We start from the raw sequence: 15,966 nt of genomic DNA on the forward strand, positions 1-15,966 counted from the left end.
AACTGTTTGTTTTGTGCATCTATGACTCAGTGATTAAAATTCTTCAACATTTGCCAGATTTCTGGATGTGGAGAAACCACCATCTTCCTGACACATTTGGTTCATGATAAACCGTATTAAAGAGCACTAACCCTTTTCAATTTCAATTCAATTTTTTTTTTATATAGCACCAAATCACAACAAACAGTTGCCCCAAGGCGCCTTATATTGTAAGGCAAGGCCATACAATAATTATGTAAAACCCCAACGGTCAAAACGACCCCCTGTGAGCAAGCACCTGGCCACACACTTTTGAGCCTTAACATACAGTCCATGAATGACACAAACCGCCAATGACTAACCGTCACACCTAACTGCAATTGGTATCAACCGTGGGTCCCATAACACATAGAAAGCATGGCTGTATATGCTGTTACGATCAGTGGGAAGTGTTTTCCTGAATATGATACCATATTTGTAAAATGTACCAGTTTGATGCAGCGTGCTGCATAAACTGCGATTCGTTCTACATCTTGGAATTCAACTCCTTCGTTCCTTCAATTTCAAATCCTAAGAGCACATGAGGAATGATGCATAAAGACGAAAAACGCTGATTGGTTGGCAGTTATTCCAAATGAACTCCACTTTCAGGCTTTTGTGACGCATTGTCAAGGAAATCCATATCGGAACTTCTACTTGGTTCCTGCCATGCCGCCTGCCTGTACGCTGGCTGGTCACATGGTCTGTGGAACAAACAGCCAGTACGTCATTCTTGCAAGCATTCCCTTGCAAGATGGACGTTGCCAACAGTCGCCCCTTTCCATTTAAAACAACAGGCACAAAACCAAGTACTTTTGCATGTCCAAAGATCTTTTATTAAGAAGTATTTAGTGGGTACTTTTTGTGGTAAGTATTAATATAAATTGTTGAGACACCTGGTGAGCCATTTTGGCTTGATGGCAGGCTGGATAATTTTACCTCTTGAATGTCTTGTACTGCCTGTTTTAACCAAGGCATGTTTAGTACAGAGACTGTGTCTCAGTGAGGTTTTCTTGTCAGCACATAAGTTTAATATATCAAACAAACATCATCCACTTCCCACAAATGGACAATACAATGAGAAACATCTGTACGTAAATCAGGCTAACTGCTCCGGAAAAGTGTTTCCGTTTGGACAACAAGCAGTAATGCACAGCAGGTTTTTTTGAGTGTGAAATCTGTTTGCTGGAATAATAATCATGCTGAACATATATTATGAGATAATGAGATACTGTGGCTACCTTTGTAATTAGAGAAATGTCAAAAAATTAGTTCCACAATCTCTGCGAAATCATCTCCAGTCATTTCACTGATTGTGAAATCAGAATTAATCAGCACAAATAAGGGAACTGTTTACATTTATCTCATGAACAGTGTCCAATTGTGAGCATCAAGCTCTGCTGGAAAAGAGAATTTGTGCAGTTTAAACATACTGTAATAAATGAAGAAACAATTGTGTGATAATGTGTTTTCAGGCGAGTTTGGCACTGTTTCACACCTCAGTCAGTTTCCATAAGCAGCTCTTGAATGGCTGCTAGTGGTGCTGAATCCTCCCAAACAGGCGCACCACTCCGGAAAAGTCAGGAAGAGTTGTTTTTTATCCTGGGAGTTTGGTGGACTCCAAACCCTGGGGCAGGTGGCAGGGAAGATTTACTGTTACACCAGCACAAGTCAGTGCAACTGCAGGTGAACCCAATGCACACCCTTTCCTCAACTCTTATTATATTCGTATAATTCCTTCCACGCTTTGCATGAAAACTGGACTTGAGTTGTGCCGAACCTGCACCAAGCAGCCCTGAGCCGAATATCAACCTGGCAAGGTGGCCCAGAGTGCAGCAGAGCTCCAGAAAACTTTCAACATATTCAAAACTGCCATATGTTTAACCATACTTTCTAAATTTGTGCTGCACAGCACACCAACCTCCCCACCGGGGCACAGACGTGAGCCGTGCCGAGGCAATTCTTGGGAAAACTTGCCAACAAATCTCAGCCAGATGTAACAACTGCATACATTTGATGAATTACAGGCCCTATTAAAGAGAATGCCATTCAGATTTTTCAATCTTGCTCACCACACTTAATTCTAACTGCAGTTGTGATGAGCAAATGTCCGGTATAGATAGCATAAATGACGGTACACTCCATAACGGGCTATCAGGTAATTCCTGGGAAATGTTTGTCACTAGTTTTAATGTTTCTCTTGATGCAGGTGAAATGTGACCAATACTGGCCAACAAGAGGGACAGAAACCTACGGTCTTATCCAAGTAACACTGCTCGACACAGTAGAACTAGCCACATACTGCGTCAGAACATTTGCACTTTTTAAAGTAAGTGGCATTGATGTTGGCTGCAGAATATGAGCACAGTCACTGTGGTCACTAACCTTACGGCACTTCCACATTCAGAACGGTTCCAGTGAGAAGAGAGAGGTGAGGCAGTTCCAGTTTACAGCTTGGCCAGATCACGGGGTGCCGGAACATCCCACTCCCTTCCTGGCCTTTCTGAGACGGGTGAAAGCGTGCAACCCTCCAGATGCCGGGCCCATGGTTGTACACTGCAGGTAAGAAACAACAGGGCTTCACCGTACGGCGGCACAACTGACTAAACCAAACTGAGGTATGAAATAAATTTTTTCCTCCTCATTTGCTGTAATGAATATATGAATACATACGCAGTGACAAAATGCGACGCATTCATGTTTATTTACATGTCGTTGGAATAGAGATTTCTGTGCAAACTCACCAAACCATCCCACCAGCTTTCACAGAAGCCATTTTAAATCTCAGAGTGTTGTCGACATCACCGAGTACGAGTGTCATTGCCCTCAGCAAACTTAATCCTGTCCTCCCACACAAACATGCAGACCTGTCGTCGCCTGTGCTAACACCGCTAACACGCCGCACATCAGCAGCCCACAGGTCGGTTCGTGCCTCAGGTTATTGCATCCCAGACAAATAACTTTCGTGCCAATTTCACTTTTCTCAGTAGCACAAGCGGCCAGACGCCCAACAGTGAGGCACAAGGACTTTGGGTGCCCCTTAATGCAGCAAGTCATCAGAAGCTTTGCACAAAGTGCAGGAGCCAGTGATAAAGTTATATCAGACAGGGGAGAGCAAGACCGAGGATTAATGAAGAATTAAAATTACCACATGCTAAAGTTAATTAGTGGGTTCCCGAATCACTTCAAATTGAAAATACAGACTTTTTACAATGAAAGTGAATGCAGGAATTAATGTCTGACTGCAGATGGGAGTTCTTAATTCCTCTGGCTTGGTATCAGATGGAATCATTGCCAAGCTTCACATCTTTTTTTAAATAAAAAAAAAAAAAAAAAAAAAAAAAAAAAAAAAAAAGGAGGAACTTCCAGTCACCATGATTTATTTAACACTTTTACACAGTAGTTTTTAATGTTTTTAATGTAAAGTTATCCTGTATGTTTTTGTAAAACCTGTTGATGCACATGAGAATTAGTCAAAAGAAAATTTAAATTAAAAAAATGGGGAAATTATTCAATACTTCTTTTGAAATACAGTTTCATATATACTAGATATATTAGTTGTAGGTATTTAATCTCGAGTGACACCATATATTTTTTTCCTCATTCTATCATTGTAACACTAAAGCAAACAGACACGGGTCAATGAATTAACACTGGAGACCTGTTGTGACTCATCCATCAGTCTGAATCTCAGATTGCCAGAGAGCTGAAACACCTGAAGGTGGCTAAAGCTGTATAAAGTGGAGGTAGAATATCTGACTTCTTCACAGTGGATTATGGGAGTCATCAAGGATGTATTCTAGCTCCTTCTTGGTTTATTGCTTGCATTAGGTTGGGTGAGGGTTATGGGTTCCAGCAACCTTTTGTATTTTTCAGTGAGGAAAGGGTCATTGACCGCAACTTTGCAGATGATGCGGTGATCTTTGTGGAATCAGTGGTTCCATAAAGATCCTGATCCTGAGTACAAAGATCAGGATCCTTGTGGAATCAATGGTTCATCCTATGAGTACATCCTATGGATCCTGATCCACGGGCATGTCTAAAATCTAAAGATTCCATGTGCCTGACTGTGGCACTCAAGAAGTCAAAGTATCTGTCGTACTTGCTCTCCATACAATGAACTAAACATGAAACCAACAGAAATGCTAAGTGAAGATTATTCTAACTTGATATAAACCTTTACAAGTAAAACAAGTAACACTTTTTGAACCTACGGTCTGATATTCTGAACATAAGAGCCTTATTTTTGAATCCTTTGTAGTCTTTGCATTACGAATTGCCACGTACATAATTTTGAACTTGTTTATTGAGCAGCATATGGAACCGGTTACTTGATAGGTGAGCTGTCAGTAAGAGATTTAATAAGAATTTATATGTAACCGCTTTTACTGCAGCATTTTACGCTACACTTTCCCATTCTTTATTCCCTCAACTTTCAAAGCATATTAGTCTGACATTTAATGTTACGACATCCAAGACAGCTGGTCCTGCTTGGCTGAAAAGGCAACGTCAGGTCATTGAAGCAGTCAGATTTTCAACTCCCTTTCAACTTTTAAATGTGTCAATGCCACCTCACCATGCCTTGCTTGTCAGTAATGTAACGCAACATGTATCTGCACAACATGCTGGATAACCACTTATCTCCCTGGATGACTCCCATTCAAGACCTGAAGAACTTCCATGGTGTGATGGATGCAGAAATACACAGGCCCAGGGCATGTGCACAATCTTGACCTGTTGCGTTATATTTTCAGGTTCATTCACTGTAGAGTGAATAATTTTCCATGAGCAGGTTGGCCCTTGAGAGTTGCCTTTTGTGATTTACAAGTGTAAAACATTTTGTCAGCTTCATGGCTCCATCGCATTTTGCTATGAATTTCAACCAAAGTTAGTAATGCTTGAAAACAAGAATCTTGCCGATATTAGCTGTGTTATATGCATCATTTGCCAGCCTAGAGTATTAATTTCACCAATATATCCAATCCAGCACCCTACATAGGGTTTTGCTACTTTTAAAATCACATAAAGAGCTGTGGTTGGTGTTCCTCTACTTACTGTACGACAGTCATTCTTCAAAAGCATATTTTGCACATTAGGTGGCTTTCATCTCTAAACTTTGGTTGGCTTGAAAGACATATTTAAATATTCCCACACTCTTAGTCATGAATTACTGGATTTATATAAATGAGCTCACACACTGAACCATGGGAACGAAGTGAGGTTTGTTTTTGAGGGTCATATTATCAAAACGAAAATCTTGATACTTGTCGATTCATGGAAATTGGAACCTAGCCCATGTATAATAGTTGTTTTGCACTGAGGGAAAAGCTGTCATTTATATATTATAATATTTTACAAAGATCAGTCTGAAGAGTACACAAACAAAACAGCTGGAGGATAACTGGCAGCATCATTCCCTGGATAAATTCCTCCTTCTTACTCCCACCCTCCGCCCCATGGTTCCTCATAGTCATCCTTCTCCAGCTCAGCGGTGTCACTCTGTCACTTGCTCTCTCACAGGTCATCACTCTCCCACATTCAGGTCCAAACTGTAAAATACTTTCAGATTAGAAACAGCTGGAGAAAAAAAAAGGAAAGGAAGAACTCGCTTCAAGTTTCTGCATCCAAGCGCAGAGGTGTTCTCAGACCTGGAAGCAATTCATTCTTCAAATATTCTCCCAACGCTCTCGCATCAGCTCTTATCACGTTTTCAATCAGATGCATATTTTGTAATCGCCACAGTTTTGAGAGAGAAAGAAGAAGAAGAAAAAAAAAAGCTCAGTCTCATCCAGTCGGTGTCAGCTATTTTGAAAATGATCATCAGATCATTTCTTAAAGCCAACGACTCCCACACATGCCTTTATTCTGTTCGCATCACAGTTTCAGTGCAGCATTGCCCCTGGGGGATAACATTGCTCCCTCAAGTTTTCCTTCTCACCCTTTTCCCTCTTCCTGTGAACAAATGACAAACGCGCCATCGGGAGGAGGCGGCGGCAGCACGAGAGCATGGCTCACACCTTGTAGGCATGTTAGATTGAATAACTTATTTACTTTGGAGTGCCAAGTGTGGGGACTTGTCATGTCAAAGCTATGCTTCGTGTTGGAGCAATGAACACGATTTAGCTCTACCCCGTCACGCCACCGTAAATAAATTGTCATAGAGACGCATCTTCTGCATTGACTAATGCTGTACTTGAAGATTAAACATGTAGGGGAGCATTTATAAACTGTCAGCGTGCCACGTTTACAAAGCGTATGTCAATCTGACCTGCAAAGGAAGGTCAACCAGACCGAGAAAAACATCACTCCTTAAAAAAACAAAACTATTTACATACTAATGCAAAAATGTACCAATGTGAAACTTAATGAATGGATCTGCCTCCACTGAAGCTCTTTATGCCATTTGGGTGCACCGTGCTAAAACTAATAGCATTAACCGAAGTCAGCTGCTCTTCAGAATGGTCGCCTGGTGCATTAGCAAGCCCCTCAACATCCACGCTCTTGAAATTATGTGCCCCATACCCACATTTGTTTGTGCGCATTTTGCAGCGGTTCTGTTTAGAAGTGAGATAAAGGTTAAATATTACTGTTGTGGAACTCATTAGTCCTGATGGGTTCGAGAGCACAGGTGCATTCCAGAGGGGGCGAGACGAGATCACAGTGCCAGTAATGAGCTCACTGAAGGATGCGAGTGCCAAGCCCTCTTCTCCAGCACAACTTCAGGTTTAATTAAAGTCAAAGCCAAATGGTCACTTCTGTACTGGCAAACTTGGCAGAGAGAGTTTGCACTCTGGCCTCCTTCCTTCGAGTTTGGACGGCTCTTATTTCTCCTCAGAGAAGGCAACAGAACTAAAATCACAAGTGAGATTACAATCAATAAATAAATGCACAACACTCAGACCATTTTTATTGACATATATACTTCATATATATATACTTACTTGTAGTTCCTAGGGTTTGTAAGAGTAGAATGGGAGGCAGAGCCTTCAGCTTTCAGGCTCCTCTCCTGTGGAACCAGCTCCCAATTCAGATCAGGGAGACAGACACCCTCTCTACTTTTAAGATTAGGCTTAAAACTTTCCTTTTTGCTAAAGCTTATAGTTAGGGCTGGATCAGGTGACCCTGAACCATCCCTTAGTTATGCTGCTATAGACGTAGACTGCTGGGGGGTTCCCATGATGCACTGTTTCTTTCTCTTTTTGCTCTGTATGCACCACTCTGCATTTAATCATTAGTGATCGATCTCTGCTCCCCTCCACAGCATGTCTTTTTCCTGGTTCTCTCCCTCAGCCCCAACCAGTCCCAGCAGAAGACTGCCCCTCCCTGAGCCTGGTTCTGCTGGAGGTTTCTTCCTGTTAAAAGGGAGTTTTTCCTTCCCACTGTAGCCAAGTGCTTGCTCACAGGGGGTCGTTTTGACCGTTGGGGTTTTACATAATTATTGTATGGCCTTGCCTTACAATATAAAGCGCCTTGGGGCAACTGTTGGTTGTGATTTGGCGCTATATAAAAAAATTGATTGATTGATTGATATAGAGTATAGTTTCACACTCTTGCGATTCAATTTGCACAAAGTCACAACATGGCACTATACAACAGTAAAGTTTGAACCATACCCTCCCCGTGAGCAAGCACATGGGCAACAGCTGTCAGGAAAAAGTCCCTTCAACTTTTTGTGATTACAGGAAGGAACTTCAAGTAGACTGGACTCATTAGGGTGACAATCTGCAGTTGGGTGACAGCACAGACTTGTCCAAACATGCAGTGATAGAAGTGTTACAGCAAATCAATCATATACATTTCAGTGTTCACAATGGCGGATGGACGAAGGATATACAGGATCTGCCATCGAGGCTCCTGGCCAAACAGAATGCACTTGGAAATCAGGGATTTTCACTGATGTCAGATCAGTCAGACATTCCGTGGTTCTCTATAAAATCTATAATATAGTCAGCTCTCAAATTTTGGGTCCTGATACATACAAGTGAGGACAAATGAACCTCCAATTTTGGGCCATGTTGGCATTTTTGAACACAACAGTTGCAATTACAATTTTGCATATTAGTTTAAATTGGAAATTTGTTTGAATTGGACATATCTGGAGTTGTTCAGGTCAGTACATGTGAAGCAGGCATTTTGCTTGCATGTGATTCATGAAGTCTTGCTCTTTGTTTACACCCAGAAGACTGTTGACCAAAACCAACTGGTCAACAGTCTTCAAACATGTCAAATCAATACAAGACACATGACAACACAAATTAATACAAGACATCTCTTGGCCAACCAAGGAAAAGACATTTTGCCTCACCAATAAATCCTACCATTTGGAGCATAATTTGGAAAGAACATGACTTTTTTGCAAAGCGACAAAGATAACTGAAACTTTTGGGGATGGTCATACACAGATGAAAGTCTTCTGCTGGAACTTTGTAGGATTTATTACAATTTTTATGGGTTCTGTTTTTTGTGGGTCACCCTCTATATTGCTTCCTCCTTTAGAAAGACGTGATATTCTCTTCATTATTTTCTTTTTGACTACAGTGCTGGGGTGGGGCGCACAGGTTGCTTCATCGTGATTGATGCCATGCTGGAACGTATCAAACATGAGAAGACTGTGGACATCTACGGGCACGTAACATTAATGCGAGCCCAGCGCAACTACATGGTGCAAACAGAGGACCAGTACGTCTTCATACACGATGCGCTCCAGGAGGCCGTCAACTGCGGCACCACCGAAGTGCCCGCTAGAAACCTATATGCCTACATCCAGAAACTGACACAGATAGAAGGTGGAGAGAACGTCACCGGAATGGAACTGGAGTTTAAGGTACACGCTCGCATATAGTGAAGCCACAGTGGTCGATTACATCAGATGATATAAATGTTTTCCCAGTTGTCAAATTGTAGTATGCTCTAATAATAAAATTAATAATAATATCAAGGCTCCAAGGCTATGGATTAGCTAGTCACAGCAGGACTCCTGGACACGTCTCCGGATCGTATTTGGACCACAAGACAGCATGGGGCCTGTGGTTTCCTCTCTAGTCCAGTTAACTGACATGCTTGTCAAACCCAACATGAAATAACCCAGGCTTTCTACAAGGCGCTCTTCGTGAAAACACTGACAGTTGCCAACGGGCCTTAAGCAGTATACTCTGGATTTATAATGTGAGCCCTTTATAGCCGTCACACAGGAACACGCAACATGATGGATCCCGATTCCACTCAGATGACGAATAGGTTAGACTATACCTCAGTTGTGTCCACTCAAGGCTCACTTGGTCATCTATTTTCATCACATGTACTTTTCCCCCTCCAAAGGCAGGCTGTGAGGGCAATCTCTTTTACGCCATTGCTATGCTTGGTGTTTGTATGAAATCATACCTACCCACAGTACAAATTCCATCACCCACAACATGCAGGGAATTATTTGATGGTTTCTACCCTCACTCTTAAAGCATGTGATTTACACTGTTCACCTTTTCCTCATGTCATTTCATTCTGTCTGTCTCTCCCTCTTGTAGCGTTTAGCAAACACTAAAGCCCATACGTCACGATTCATCAGTGCCAATCTCCCCTGCAACAAGTTCAAGAACCGCCTTGTGAACATCATGCCATACGAGTCCACACGAGTGTGTCTTCAACCCATTCGAGGAGTTGAGGGGTCCGACTACATCAATGCAAGTTTCATTGATGGCTACAGGTAAGCAATGAAAGGACAGACTCCCTCTTTTAGGCAGAGACAAGAGTTTTCTGGTTTTATATCAGACATTTTTGCATTGAGATGCCTTTCACTGCCAACGGGCCATATTAAAGAAAAATTGCAGTTTATTTTCAATAACACTCACTGATTGGAGCTTTGCATTAGCATATACAGTTGTGCTCATGGCATTTGATGCTAATTACACCAACAATCGGTGATTGTGTCAACCACTATATGGCAGTGTGAATCCCAGTTAGTGTCACCAAATATGCTAATGCTAACCTCATGCATGGCCACATATGCCAGTCCTAATCACAGTATTTTCTTTAACATTGCTCATCAGTATTCAATGGCGTCTTGCCTACATTAACCCTCTGGGGTCCGAGGGCATTTTTTGGACAGTTTACTCGCCTGGCATAAATGTTTTATTATTGCTGTTAACAGCTCTCCCTGCACCCCACAATCAAGTTTTATGTCTCTTTTTTTCATGACAACCTGTTCTTTCATAATATATGTGCTTTTGTGTTTTATAAGTGTAATAAAGGTTTACAATCAAAAATAAAGGAAAAGTAAAGCGAAAAATAATTTTCCACACACATTTATTCAAAACACACAGCAAACCATAATAAACAACTGTTTTGACACTTTATAAAGGTAATTTGAGGTCTTGTGTGAAAGACTGTACAACAAAAAAGTTCAAACTATAAACAAATGCACATTTTGAACAGTATATACAAAATGGTCTATGCGTTTATGCGCCAGTCTGAGGAGTGGCCCCTCTCCCTCACCCCACTGATATGATAAACAGTGCTTTACGCCAGAGGGAGAGGGCCACAGAGAAATCCAGTAACATTCAAATGCAAACTAGTGAAGCAATCCTGATAGTTGCATACTCTGTTTGAGCACGTGAGATTGTCATGCGAGGCTCTCTGCCTGCTTTCACTTTCGCTGTGCGTAATGGTGCAGGGTGCATTGGAGGAGTTAGGGGGCTATTCAAATGGGCCAACTAGTAAGATATCGCTGCTCAAAACGATCTTTGGTTTATCATGTGAGGTAAATCTGCCCTACGATTGGATTTTGGAAAACCATGTGACGGTGAACCAATTCCGATTGGACACTCACATTGCGCACGTCATCACACAGCTTCTATGAGGAGTACAAAGATGGCCGATGGTGGATTGAAAGTCCGCAGAGTTAACTTTTCAGCAAAAAAAAAAAAAAAAAAAGTACGTTTCTATCTCATATCATTAAAAAGTTATTTATAATTTAGAAAAGCTTGGTCCCAGCCATCGTATACGATGGCGTCGGCCCCAGAGGGTTAATGTCCGATGGAAATAACTGTATGCTCCCTCTCTAGAAACTGAGCAATTTCATCTCTGTTCTGTCAGGTGTTCAGCCCCAAACATCTTAAAATGTTCAAATCGTGGCACAGAATGAAGAAACATGCTTTGTGTTTTATGTGTTCCCTTTTCTGTATCAGTACATTGTTATATGTTTCAATTGCCACACTGCAATTGTTCACAATCAATGTCAAAGTCCAGTTATATTGGAAGTGCAACTTAACCTCTGTCAAATTTCTTGCTCTCCTGCAGGCAACAGAAAGCCTATATTGCAACACAGGGACCACTGGCAGAGACCACAGAGGATTTCTGGAGAATGCTTTGGGAGCACAACTCTACAATTGTTGTCATGCTGACCAAGCTTCGAGAAATGGGCAGGGTAAGCGTGATCAATCTTTTATTGACTGACATAATACACACAAGTGACCCCTTCAAATACAAGAACTATGAATAGAACAAAACCAAATGTTTTCTTCACTTTCTGCAGGAAAAATGCCACCAGTACTGGCCAGCAGAGAGGTCGGCCAGATATCAGTACTTTGTGGTGGATCCAATGGCTGAGTATAACATGCCTCAGTATATCCTCAGAGAGTTCAAAGTAACTGATGCTCGGGTAAGCACACATTTATACTGGACACACACATTGTGCCCAAAAGAATGTGCTGTGATGCATCTATGAGTCACAGTGTACTTAGGATTAATCAAGAAAACATAACTCTTAGCAACAACTATCTTCACAACAACAGTTTTCTCAGCATTGAATTCCATCAACAGGCATGAATCCCTGAAACCACACAAAACGTTGTTTGGGTGTGCACAGTTTACTAAAATATTACCCTGTGGGGTGATTTCTTAATTTGTTTTCATTTGACAAGAAGGAATTGACTGTTGAAAGTGTTGGATGGTGATCACCCGCTGACCCAATTTAACTTCGCATTAATTATTAGCCCAGAATGTCGGCATTGTGTGTAATATTTGTTTACATCAGACTATGGCCTTAAGTGCAGCACCATTTTAAATATATATGTGCAAGAATTATGACATGTCAATGTGTAAAAAAACAAACGCGGTGCCAGCAGCACTCAGCTGCCAGGGTTTTTAATTCCATCAAAGGCTTACACAGATAAATGGTGCAGGCTTCCTCCTTTGTAGTGCCTGTTACACTGGCTCATCAATGGGATTTCTTTCCTTATCAAGGGGATACAATATCACTTAAATAATGCACACCCTCAAAGTCAATTTGCCAAGCACCCTGTCAAGGGTTGCACATCAAAGGCTTTAGCATCTTTAGTGTTCATGTTTAATACATTCAGGTGAAATAACAAGCATCTTTAATATGTCTCTGTGCACCCCAAGTCTGAATAAAATGCCATCCTCAAATTCAAATTCAACAAAGGCCAGGTCATTTGGAGATGACCACTCACATAACAGTCAAATATGAGCAGAATATACTTCAAATCATGTTATTATAGTGCATAAAAAAGCTAAAAGCTAGCCTTCTAAGTCGAAGCAATCTAAGTCTTTTAGGAAACCCATATCTGGATTAATTTAAAAATAATAATTATAATTATAACAATAGTAAGGCTTTCTGTGCAAATCTACCAAAGTTCTATGCACAACCTCTCCACGAGAAGATATGCAAGGTTCCACAATCCCAGCTGGAAGGCACTCAGAGTGCAGACCTCCAACCAAGGCCACATTTGTTCAAGAAAATATGTTCCAGATCAAATTTCAAAATAAAAGCCATCATTTTCCAGGACATTATCCATCTACACACTATATTTCAGCAACATGCTCTCACAATGTTTTGAGTTGAATGTGCTACTCATCTTCTCACCAAATTGTATTGACATTCCGGTTATTACGTTTTGAGTTATCCTGCTAACAGACAAACAAACCGTCAAATGCCAGTGAAAACATTACCTCATTGGCAGTGGTATCTTAGTAAGTAAAGTTAACAACAAAAGGGCTGTCATATATACAGGAACCCAATGTTGGAGTCATGTGGCCACATTTCATGGTATCATTTGGTGAGCCATTTTGAACAGCTTTCAAACACTGGACTTTGTACCCTTTTCCACTTTTACCAGGATGGACATTCACGGACAGTAAGGCAATTTCAGTTCACAGACTGGCCTGAGCAAGGAGTGCCAAAATCTGGAGAGGGCTTCATCGATTTCATTGGACAAGTACATAAAACAAAAGAACAGTTTGGCCAAGATGGACCCATCTCGGTCCACTGTAGGTAAGATAGATTTTAGTGGGTGTCTACAGCCACATAACCCCCCCCAACCATCTTCACAACTTTTACCTTTTATGGTGTATTTTTTTTAAACCATTATCTTTCTTTATGAGCTAAAACTACTTAGATAGTACAAGATATATAATCCACTTCAGCACTTAATTAGCATACTACTGCTACATTATTTGATTTAAATTAAGCTACTTTCAGACTTATCAGATTCCTCCAGCCCCAGCATAGACCTTTTTTGACCTATTGATCTCTCTCGCACAGTGCCGGTGTAGGTAGAGCTGGAGTTTTCATCACCCTCAGCATAGTCTTGGAACGAATGAGATATGAGGGCGTAGTAGACATCTTCCAGACGGTAAAAATGCTACGGACGCAGAGACCAGCAATGGTGCAGACAGAGGTGAACCTGTTTTACATTTATACTGTTCCCCTTTATTTGTTAAGGGGAAAAAAAACAGATTTAAAAACCACAGCAATAAAGCCACATTTTTAAACAATTGTCCATTTTGCAACTAATTTCTGTGTACACTTTTGTAAAATGGTTGCTAAGAACCAAAGGAACCTTTTGAGGCCACAAAAATGCAGAGGTAAGGTTCTTTTAAAGTTAAAAATGTCTCATTAGAACCCAAACAATCCACTTAAAAAAGACTTCTGAAATTATTATATTTCAGGATTTGAGGTCAATATCTATTGATAATGGGAACTGCCATGTCAACATGGGGCATTAACACTATCCATGCTTAGCTTGACCACATACATGAATGTTAGCAACATCATTTGGAGATGATGCTCACCATGGTTGCCACCAGTGGTTTGTGCGTATGCCAGCTGAATTTAGCATTTAGGTTTATTAGCCATCAACATTCAAAGGCATGGTGTTGACATCTTATACCAATAGCAGGACATATTGAACTAACTCGCTGTAGAACATGGTGCATCAATAAGATTACACCAATTGACATGAGTAGATCCATTTAATGTGTTGCAGATGTTGCCAGATTTCCAAGGTTTGAGGACAAACTGCTATTCACAGTATGTGAGACATTGTTACATAGACAGCACATCTGACAACCCACGGTGCGTATGAAAGAGAGAGTGGGCAATTCCATGAGATTGTCACATCTGTTAGCTGTTTCAATGGCCCTGCTGTCATCTCGCCCAAACAAAGAATTATGGTTTGTCCATTATTTCCTCAACATCACAGCAAGATCACAGCAGGAACATAGAAAGTGGTAATGGGTGTGACGGGCTCATGGAATTGCTCAAATGCTGGCTTCAAGAGATGTTTGAGCCCATCGGCCAACTACCATGTTGGCGTTGCAGTGTCTAAATAATAATAGTTATCATACTTAGCAAGAGCACATGTTTTCGTTAAGGCACCCATTATTCATTTTCATCAGAGTAAACCTAAGTCCTGTGTAGGTCCTGATGGTGCTTATCCCCGGATAACATATTGTTAAGACGATGAAGGTCAATGGCTCCTTCTGGAAATGACAACGGTCCATTATAGGTTACTTCTCAGCCAAGGTTGGTACCCAATTGTGGCTGGGCAGACTGGAACAATTCAGATGAAGTATCTTGTCCAAAAACAGACTAGTAACGTGACCACGAATCAAACCCAGGTCAACGTAGTAGTAGCTCAACTCCTTACCCCATTGAGGTAGGAGTATCCAGTAAAAACAATGATTTATCTAATATCCAAAAAAAGAAAAAAAAAAAACAAAAATGGTGAAAATTCTTTAATAGAGCAGGCGGAAAGATTTTCTTTTCTACTTGGTTTGCCCACATTTAAAGGTCAGAATCATTGTCTGGTCTCCCAGGAAAGCCATTTAAAAATGTTTTACAACAGCCAGACATGGAAAAAAAAACTCTGCAAACAGAATGTTTCATGGGTAGTTGGCTTTAAAGATCCTAAAGAGGCAGCGTGAGATAAAATCTTCTCTTGTTTGTTTCCAGGATCAATACCAGTTCTGTTACCGAGCTGGTTTGGAGTACCTGGGAAGCTTTGATCACTATGCAACGTAAACCACCCAGTCACGGAGGAAGAAAGCAGAGGGGCCTTTGGAAAGAGAAACCAGGGAGCCTTTCTTCTGAGCCATAAATTCTTGCTTGAGAAAGTACTCAACTCCTTGCTAACAACTCATTAAGTGTTGGATGTGCGACAAGACCTGAAAAAGATGATTCCCGGAGGACCAACTATTTCCAACGCCCTACAAAAACCTCACATTTGGACGAGGGGAATCCTGACTATGGGAGCATCGTGTGGAATTTCTTTTTACCGGTGCTTCAAGGATTCACGTTCATGTTCACACACACACACACACACACACACACACACACACACACACAAAAACACAACAAACTAAAAACCCAACACGAAGACGTCAACGAACTACAATGACATCATCAGAAATGCATCAGGAGACATGACAGAGGCACACGGGATTTTGGGGGAAAAAAAAACAATGCACATTGTAAAGAAAAAAAAAATCCATTTCGCAATCAAGAACACACTGACAACCCATGCAAAAAGAAGACGATGTGTGGTCCAAACGAGCAGGACCTACTTTGATAATGAGTAAATGTCCCTTTTCCTGTCTCAATGTTCATCACCTAAATTATGGGAAAAGGCAAAGTTAAAATGATGTATGAAATAA

At 41.1% G+C, this 15,966-nt stretch overlaps 1 protein-coding gene across 1 annotated transcript in view; it reads left to right on the forward strand.

Annotated features, from left to right (window-relative positions):
* The window catches only part of LOC117505142 (receptor-type tyrosine-protein phosphatase delta-like), a 167,329-nt gene extending 151,844 nt beyond the window's left edge, over positions 1 to 15,485 (forward strand). The window contains 9 exon segments of the mRNA XM_034164697.1: positions 2,228 to 2,347; positions 2,426 to 2,580; positions 8,557 to 8,842; positions 9,540 to 9,718; positions 11,311 to 11,437; positions 11,546 to 11,671; positions 13,149 to 13,303; positions 13,574 to 13,709; positions 15,266 to 15,485. Coding sequence (XP_034020588.1) covers positions 2,228 to 2,347; positions 2,426 to 2,580; positions 8,557 to 8,842; positions 9,540 to 9,718; positions 11,311 to 11,437; positions 11,546 to 11,671; positions 13,149 to 13,303; positions 13,574 to 13,709; positions 15,266 to 15,334 — 1,353 coding nt within the window. The 3' untranslated portion in view covers positions 15,335 to 15,485.
* Positions 15,486 to 15,966: the final 481 nt, after the last annotated feature.

The sequence above is a fragment of the Thalassophryne amazonica genome, chromosome 23 (assembly GCF_902500255.1).
Source record: "Thalassophryne amazonica chromosome 23, fThaAma1.1, whole genome shotgun sequence".
Taxonomy (NCBI): Eukaryota; Metazoa; Chordata; class Actinopteri; order Batrachoidiformes; family Batrachoididae; genus Thalassophryne; species Thalassophryne amazonica.